The 10,000-nt window shown below is 43.2% G+C and overlaps 1 protein-coding gene across 1 annotated transcript in view; it reads left to right on the top strand.

Annotated features, from left to right (window-relative positions):
• The window catches only part of LOC145404970 (proline-, glutamic acid- and leucine-rich protein 1-like), a 201,360-nt gene that overhangs the window by 90,143 nt on the left and 101,217 nt on the right, over window positions 1-10,000 (top strand). The window contains exon 6 of the mRNA XM_080276475.1: window positions 2,297-2,530. Coding sequence (XP_080132601.1) covers window positions 2,297-2,530 — 234 coding nt within the window. The remainder of the gene's footprint in view (window positions 1-2,296; window positions 2,531-10,000) is intronic.

Below are 10,000 nucleotides of genomic sequence, written 5' to 3'. Positions count from 1 at the left end.
GGAGAATGATGATCAGTGATGATGGTAAAGGTGGATGATGATGATGAGGAGGAGGAGGAAGAGGATGGATGGTAGATAACAGATAAAAATGATGATGATGATTATAGATCATGAGATACATGCAAAATCAGGATAGAAGGCCTAAACCATAAGTCATTTGGTCGTCTACTTATCTGTCACTGTGCCTGTCTGCATATCTGTATATCTTCCTGTCTATGAAACTTACTAGAACTGACCATGTATTAGTGCCATCTGTTGAGGAAAAGATTAGACACCTGCTCACCCCTCCCACTTCCACCTGTGAAAGGATTAAGGTACCATCTAGCAATAACTGATACTGAAGACCCCTAGTTTTGTTGCCATGTGTACCAAGCTACAGTATGCAATAGAACAGAGAGTTAAATGTGCACAGGAAGTGGAAAGTATAGTGGCACAGGTCGGGAAGGTGGTGGGTTCTGTAAAGGTCTTGCTGCCAGAGGTCTAAATGTGGAGGCTGGAAGAGGATGGTGTGAAGGCGTGTTAGTGCCCGCACTAAAGCACAACTGTGAGACTGTGATGTTGCATTAGAATGAAAAGTCCAGAGCAAGGGCAGTGGAAATGGCATTACTGAGGAATATGTGTGGAATGGATCTTCTTTCTTCTTTATTGTCCAAATCTTCCTACTTATGTCTGGGGTTGATGTGTTTGATCAGCCTTCATCATATGGCTTGGTCTTGCAGTTTTGGCCAGTTTTTATGGCTGGATGCCTATCCGGACACCAACTATCCCCATTTTATTCAGGGGACTGGCTATAAGTTGGGCTGTCTTGTCTCCTTAGTGACTGGGGGAGTGCATCAAGTCTAACTGCCACTAATAGGACCATCTAGTATGGCCTCGCCCAAGCCTGCTCAACACTATAAAGCAGCACTCCTTAGACAGGGTTTCTATTCCTTAAGAGCCACCATCACCCATTCTGATTGGGACCATGACTTAAGAGGGTCTCAGGAGAGGTGGTGTTGAGGTGACCTTGCCAACCTCTTCTGCACCCTCCCTATCCTCATTCACAAGAGGCTGCCACCATTCCTGGCTGGGGTTGGGGCTCAAGACGGTCTCAGGAAAGGTAAGGGATGAGGTGTTCCGACTGACCTCCTTTGTGCCCTCCTTGTCCCAACCCCTGGAGGGCCAGTACTGTACCACCTTTTCCAGGTGGGGCCCAGACTCAAGTGGGTCTCAGGAGAGGTGGGGGATGTGGTTGTCTTGCCATCCTCCTCTGTGCCCTCCAGGTTTTGGCCAGTTTTACGGCTGGATGCCATTCCTAACATCAACCGTCCCCATTTACCCTGGCGTGGGGTTATTACCGAGTTGGGCTAGCTTGCTCCCTTAGTGGCCGGGTTAGACGTTGAGAAGTATCGTGATTAATGAAGGATGTGGAGTATGGAAATCTGTTGATAATAGAGTTTAAGAGTGTGTACTCAGATGGTATGATTATAGGGATTTGGATAGGGTGGTAGTAGTAGTAGTAGTAGGTGTACCCTTACGTTCATCAGAATGTGCACTCGGCAAACTGCAGGCTGAAGTTGCCCCCCATCATGAAGTTCATGATTCACCTCTCAGGAGATAGGGAGAGAGATGAAGGTCTTTTGCATAGCTGGTCAGTAAAGCTCACCAGTTATATCAGTGCCATTTTGTGAAGGTATGGTAAATGTGAGTTGAGTTTGAAGGTAGAGTTAGGAGTGGTAGGCCAAGAAAGTAGATGGATAAGGTTAGTAAATGTACAAGAAACAAGGTACGGAAGTTGTTGAGACCAGGGAGTTACAGGGGATGAGTTGTTTAGATGTATTAAGATGAAAGAGTATATTACAAGGGTTTGGCCCCTTTTTTTTTTCTTTTTAATAGGTGATGAATTGAATTTATCTGCTCAGTAGTTTAAAGCACATCTGTAAGGAAAATACCCCCCAGAATATGTGCAGATGGATGGACCTGTGAATTTCAACCAGGATTCTGGGAGCCTGAATGATGGGCGAATGAGTGTTTGGTCCAGTTCATTAGGATACTGTTGTTAATTCTCCCTCAGTTGCATTAAACCTTTCCTTGCTTTCTGAATCCTACCTTACCTCAGGTGGTGTCAGGTGATACCCCATCTTGGGATATCATGATATCCGCATAATGTGCTGTCAGTGTGGTTAGTTACTTTTGTTCCTCATAAAATTCATATGACTAACACTGTAGTTTTCATGTTTTACCTACATTACCGTAAATCCTTCTTATCAGAATCCAATACATATTTGGATTACATATCATTTTTGTATGTTTTCAGGGGAATCTTGAAAAGTGTATTTTTAAGTACCTAGATGCTCCTCTGGGCCATTGTGGGTCTGAGGGTGCAGGCGTGAGGTGGGCTGGCCAAGTTTATGCTATACTGCCGTTGCCCGGGAAGAGTGGGGCCGGGGCGCAAGGACAGTCTGAGGCACGAGCACGTCACCTCACACCACTTCTTGCCCTTGCGCACTCCCTCATGGACAAACTTTTTGAAGGAATCATTGAGAATGAGGTGAGTGGCTTTATGCAGTTAACTTTATGTCATTTTTTTCCCTCAAGTGATACTAAGCAGGGATCATAATAGTAATGTAATTATTCATATACAGCCTAATATAGTTATACAGATGACCCTTTTCCATTGTGATTGGTATATTCTTTAAAGTGGCATGTTAAGGGAGGATCATTTTGGAAAAAGTACTATCATATACCGTATCTTACGAAAAAAACAGGGGTTACAGTCCCAATCCCTGTCAGAAGGGGATATTATGGGTCACAAAATCAGAGTTTGAATATTATACGAGGTCTGTCCTAAAAGAGATTGAACTTTTCAAATTGCACACCAACTGGCTGACGTAGCGTGATCATGATGGGAGTGCCGTGTAGCGGCGACTTTGAGCTTAAGTCCAACGCTAACCCCTTTTCCTCATGTCACTTGGTCATTGAGATACACACGCCCAAGGGAATGTGTGTTTAATGCACTTGGCAAATTTTCTTGTGTGTCTTCTGTCATCTGAAGTTGGTGACCTTTCAGGGTGGATTTCAGCTACTGGGGGGGAGGGGAGTCCATGAGGGCCACATCTGGAGAGTAGGGTGGCTTGGGGAGGAGAGTCATCTTATGCTTCGCCAAAATGTCACGAAATAAGGAATAATGTGTTAGCAGGTGCATTGTCGTGGTCAGGTGTCCAGATTTTGCCTGTTCACACCATAGACCACTTCCTTCGCACTGCTTCCCTCAAATGCTTCAGGGTGTCCAAGAAAAACTATTGACTGTCTGACCACATGAAACAAACACGATGAACAATGCCCTTCCAGTAAAAAAAAAAAAAGCCTACAGTATTAACATCACCTTCTTACTTGAGCGAGTCTGGCGTGCAGTTTTTTGTCACGATGATGATGTTCCAACCTTTTTGTTTTGACATCAGAGCTGCACACCCACGCTTCATTACCTGTTACAACAGGACGTTTTCATCAGCATTCCAGCAATTAGACAACTCCTGACTGGCTGTGACATGGTTCTCCTTTTGCTCATCTGTCAGCAGACTTGACACAGATTTTGCAACAACACAATGCATTTTCAGTTTTTCAGTTAAAACTGTGTGGCATGAACTTTGAAAGATGCCTGTGTCTTCGGAAACTTCACAGACAGTTAGGCAGTGATTTTCACAGATCACAGCACTTGCTTTCTTAACATGATTGTCGCCTTGTGACATGGATGGCCATCCAGATTTGGGATCATCTTCAGTGGACGTGCTTCCTGATTTGAACCACTTGAGACATTGTGTGTGGCTCGAACAGTCCACCCCATAATCCTGTTGCAGTATTTGAAAAGTCCCTGTAAAAGTTTTTCTCAATTTGAAATAGAATTTCACATACACATGTTGCTCTTCATGATCCTTCATTGTTCATCATCATCATCTAATCCTGTGTTGCCCCGTGAGGAGCATAGAATCCCGGGGCTAGGCAAGTCAGTCCTGACATTTAAGATGAGTGACCAGCCTCACTCATCCCTGAGTGGCATTATGTGAGCAATAAACCCTAACCATCTGTTGGATATAAACCTACACAGGCTTAATCTGACTGGAGCGACAAAATTACCCACTAAACCACCAGGTGCCATTGTTTGGTTAAATAGGTACCACCTAGCGTAGTAAATGATTTCCGGTGTACAGGAAACCTTTTGGCTTGTCACTCAGTGCAGAGTCACCCATAGGCAAAAGGAAGAGGAAAGAATGAAGGAAACAAAGACAAAAGAGGGAGTGTAGAGTCACCCATAGGCATGAGGAAGAGGAAAGAATGAAGGAAAAAGACAGAAGAGGACAGAAGGAAGAAGGAAGAGAGGAGAGGGCAGTCACCCAAGAGCAGCACTACATCGAGTGAGTGGATTGTGAGCACCCCCATCTTCATTGTTCAACTTCCAACAAATCACCAAGTGCACTAACGTGTTCACTCAAGCACATGTACCTCAATGACTAAGTGATGTGGTGTGATGCAGTTATTGTTAGACTAAGGCTCAAGGTCATCACTACCCTGCAGTCCTGTTGCAGTCACACTAGGCTGGCTAATTGATGTGCTGTTTAAAAAGTTCAGTTTCTTTTTGGGCAGACCTCTTATGAGGCATTTTAAAACTAAAGGGGCAAAATCACCAAAATTAGAGTTGAGATAAGTGGGTGAAAAGTGTCCCAGTTTTTGTTATATTGTAACTTTGACAGTAATGGCTCATTAACAACTTATGGGATATGAAAATGTTTCCTTGGGAGTTGTTGACACACATTGAATGAAAAATATTAAAAGATTCTGGAATATTTTGCTGAGCCATCATACTTTTCCAAGCAGCCTGCTGTGTCATCTATGAATATACAGTATCTACTGTATATCTATATCTGTATGTCTACAGTATCTATCTATCTATCTATCAAACTATTTATATATGGTGTCCGGAAAGTGGGCGTCCGGAAAGTACAGGGATTACTGTGTATATATAAGTATATATATATATATATATATATATACACAGTAATCCCTGTACTTTCCGGACGCCCACTTTCCGGACACCCCAGTTACCAGACATTGTGGGCCTGGTAGCGGATTCTGAAAGATGTCTGTTGATGAGAAAATCTAAGTAGAACTTTATATGTGCATACGAGGTTTGACAAGTGGTATTCTGGAGAGTGTTGTACGAATAATCTTAAGACCAACACCAGGTTGCACCAGCCCAAGTGTTGGCCAATCAAGGAGCCGGAAGGTTTCTCTATTTAAACCTGAGTAACCAATCACAGTACAATCGGAGTATGACGTCATAGTGGTAGCAGACGATGTTTCCACACCGCCAGTCATAATTTCCAAGACAGTATTGAAGCAATGGAAGACCACCAAAATATTATGTACAGAAGGGCAGTGAACTTCTCAGAGGAAGAAATAAGTGCGCTGATTCATTTTTTTTTTCGACATTGTGTCATGTAGGCTATCACCATATTTTAGATGAGTTTCTTCTTAACACTGGCTTATTTAATCAAATTTTTTGTGAACATTATATCAATAGGCTATAATTTGTTTGTAGTAAAGACAATATTGGCCGACAATGCTAGTTTTACCACATATGTCGAAGTAGTACTTGCTCTGTTATAGTATTCTGGCATCATCTACGACGGTCTGCTGCCAATTGTACTTATTATTTTTTGAAAAATCGCAACAGTTGTATGCACTTAAGGATTAATTGATGCATGATTTAATTCTGAGGATTTGGGGGATGTTTGAGCTACAATATTTGTAAAAATAGGAGAGTTATAAGGCTTACGATGTACTTAGGGCTGCCCCTCACATGGCGCAACTCTATGAGGAGAATTGACAACGCCGCATAGGGTTTGCGCTCGTTTTCTAGGGCTCCAGAATATGCACTTAAGTGAAAAGTTGCTCTTACACCCAAAGATGGTGGATTTGCGAGGATTTCTGAGCTTTCAGAATCCGCCCCCTGGACCTTTGGAACCCAAAAATTGCCAAAAGAAGAAAAAAATCCCCCCCAAATCTGAATTTTTTCTGACCCGTAATTTGAAATTGCCACGTGGCGCCGAACAGCTGTTACACCATGGACCCTTCACCCCTTCCTTCCTCCCCCCTTCCCCCTCTCCTGTCAGGGTTGCCATTTGGTATTTTTCATTAACAAGTGTGGGCCAATGTGGTAATGAAAAATTCGTTTGGTAATGAATCAGAATAATGCATTACCAAATGGATTTTTCACATGTATGAGGATACACAGGATGGAGATGGTGGATTGTTTGCTCTCTCTGATTAATCTGCTACCCAACATAGTGTGAAAATAATCAACATGGTGTTAATTATAAGGAGAGTGATTACATGTATTTCCACTTGTATTTATAATTAGTGAAGAATAAATGCTAGCTTTACGTATTTGGTAATGAAAGTTGAAGAGATTGGTAATGTGGCCGTTGCGATCTGGCAACTCTGTTACCCTGCCATTGTCAACAGTCACAGCCTAACTCGGATCAAGAGCAGATGCTTATAGCAGTGCAAGCCACAGGTGCTTGTTTTTTGTGAATAAACAGTGAAGAAACTGCAATACCTCGCCACTAGAACACACGGGAATTTACAGTGTTGTGCAGTGTTAAGAAATTAGAATTTAGAGTGCAGAGGATTAACTGTGGACTGCAACTGATGTCTCAAAAACCAGTCCAGGAGCCAGGGACTTGTAAGTACCCAGAATGATTAATATTGTATAAACTCACCTCTAAAACCTCATTTTATGGTTCTTTTGCATTTATTTCAGTCTTTTATGTCCCTTATTGGTGTGATTGGATCTTAAATAGGTACAATGCATGTCCAGAGGGAGTTGTATAGGTGTTTTTCTGAGCTAGGGTCCATAAGTACAAGTCCAGGAGGCTGGGGCCCAATATCCGGACAGGATCACTATACCGACATGCCTTTGGCTCTGTTACATCGAATATTGGAGGGATTCATTCATTCATTCATTGCCAGACGCCATGTATCCCAAACGGGGTGGCCAAGGGCTTAGAGTTAATTGTTTTACAGGGAGGGGCACCAATCCTCCACCAACCCCACTTGACACGTAGGGGAGAACGCAGCCAACAGCATCTGGTGTTCACAGTCTGTCACCCATCCAACTACTAACCAGACACAATATATATATATATATATATGTAGATACATATATATATATATATATATATATATATATATATATATATATATATATATATGTATGTGTATGTATTTATATATGTATATATATATATATATATATATATATATGTATGTATGTATTTATATATGTATGTATCTACATATATATATATATATATATATATATATGTAGATACATACATATATATATATATATATATATATATATATATATATATATATCTACATATATATATCTATATATATATATATATATATATATGTATATATATATATATATATATGTACAGTAATCACTCCAATATCCGATTTAATAGAACCATAGGTAGGTCCGGCTATTGGTTTTGTCCCTGATATTGGGCCCCAGCTTATGGACTTGTACTTATGGACCCTAACTCAGAGAAACACCTATACAACTCCCTCTGGACATGCATAGCACCTATTTAAGACCCAAATCACACCAATAAGGCACATAAATGACTGAAATAAATGCAAAAGAAACATAAAATGAGGGTTTAGAAGTATGTTCATACATTAATAAACATTCTGGTACTTATGGACCCTAACCTAGCCTAACTCAGAAAAACACATTCCTACTGCACATGCATAGCTACTAACACCCTATTCACACCAATAAAGGACATTAAAGAGTGAAATGAGGTAAGTATAGTAAGGAAAAAAGTACAGTATGAAACATTCTGGTAAGTATAGTATGGAAAAAAGTACAGTATGAAACATTCTGGCTACTTACAGCAAGTCTCTGGCCACCTCGATGAATAATCGCCTCCTCTCGGACTCTGACAGTAAGAACGATTTCCCGAAGCACTTGCAGTACACTCTTCCTGAAGTCTTGCACTGAACTTAGTCAATAACACACAGAAGTCCGTTCTCTTCACAGTGTTCACTTTTGTCCAAATAATGCTCCATTGTAACTTAGTGTTGCACTTTAACTTTTCCCAATTTTTTTTTATTTTCCAAAGCCAAAACAAAGAAGTCTGTTTATGTTAAATTTCTTTTCTATTGAGTCTTTTCTCTCAGCTTTAAATCCTTAACACAACACACCGTTTTTGTCACTGCACAACACTCAAAATTCCCGTGTGGTCTAGTGGAGAAGTTCTTGCTGTTTATTCACTGTCAGAGTCCGAGAGTATCACTGGCAGGCGACCTAGGGGTGCATCGCTGGGTCGTGGTGATGGCGTACCTACTGCAGAGGACTCTGAAGAAAGCCGCAAACTCACGTCGAGCGGTGACTCCACCGTGGCTGATGTGCTGGGCTGTGGCTCGGAGCATGAGGGCCTGTCTTGGGGAGGCAACAGAGTGGAGCCAGGGCTGGGCACAGTGGGGGTCACGGGCCTGAAAAAACTGTCAATGGTTGATTGACGCAATGACCGACGATTCTGACGATTGATGATGCGCTGCCTGAAAGCACACACTTCCTCCACGAGTCCCAAGGGCCCCATCTCCCTGTAAAAGTCCGGTTTTTCCAGGTAGTCTAGGACGAACTCTAGATGTTCCCGGAGTGTGCTCAGCTTGGGGATGGCTGGAGTAGTGTCCTGCTGAGAGGAGTCCGCATCATCGTCGCCTTCGTCGTCGGAATCTTCAAGTTCGGTACTGACACCAGCAACCGAAGACGCGATCTCGATATCAGACAATGTCTGATACCCAGGATCGCCCTCGTTGTCATCCAACCACTCACGAACATCGTCCACATCAACATCGTCGCCGTGTGTACGTAGCCGTGCATGGAAGTCATCCACGTCAAAGCCCAGAAAATCGTACTCCACATCCGTTCCGAGAAGCAGACGAGACCAACCATTTTCAAGAGTTTTCACAGGGACTTCCTTCCATGCACTAGCCCAGTTGTACAGCGCAGACTTGATGTTGTAGCGATGGTTAGTTTTCCAAAGTCCGCTTGTCTCGTGTGTCCTGTCCCTTCCCTGTGCTCGCCCCCGTCCTCGAGAACAACCATCACCTCGTCCAGGAACTTCCGACGGTATAGGCGCTTTGTTGCCACGATCACTCCTTGGTCCATTGGTTGAATGAGAGCAGTCGTATTAGGTGGCAGAAAGATGCACCTAATACGGCCATTTTCAGCAACCAAGTCCTTGTCGCACGGGTGGGCAGGTGCATTGTCGAGGAGAAGGAGAGCCTTTACCTGGTCGCGAGGGATTCCCAGTGTCTTCGTCTGGTAATGGATGACCTCCTTGACGAAGTGACGGTGAAACCAGTCTTTGAAGATCACAGCTGTGAACCATGCCTTCAAAGAATGGTACCAGACGACAGGAAGGACATCCATCACCCCACGAAGGCACCGAGGCTGTTTTGCACGGCCAACAATAACAGGCTTGAGCCAGTGCATGCCGTTAGCACTGGCACAACACAAAGCAGATATCCGTTCCTTGGAAAGCTTGTGGCCAGGTACACGCTTCTCCGTCTCCTCGGCTAGAGTGTTCATTGGCAGCAAGCGATAGAATAGGCCAGTTTTGTCAGCATTGTAGACTTGACCAAGAGTTAGGCCCTCCCTGTTGATCAAGCCTTTCACCTTGTGCCGAAACTCGTCAACTCCATCCTCGTTAGCGTCCAGTGGTTCGCCATGTGCTTTACAGTTGGTAAGGCCATGTCGCAACTTGATTGCGAAGAGCCAACTCTCGGATGCCTTGAAGTCTAGGGCGTCATGAAGCCTTGCGAACTTCTCAGCAGCAGCCTTCAGCTCCGTTCCACGTACCATCACACCAGCTGCACGTTGCTGTCGATACCAAATCAACGTGGATCGGTCGATTTCTGCAAACTTGGGGGTAAACATAAC

The sequence above is a fragment of the Coenobita brevimanus genome, chromosome 65 (assembly GCF_032717465.1).
Source record: "Coenobita brevimanus isolate Jiangsu-jjx chromosome 65, ASM3271746v2, whole genome shotgun sequence".
Taxonomy (NCBI): domain Eukaryota; kingdom Metazoa; phylum Arthropoda; class Malacostraca; order Decapoda; family Coenobitidae; genus Coenobita; species Coenobita brevimanus.
This window is presented reverse-complemented; position numbering and strand designations above follow the sequence as displayed.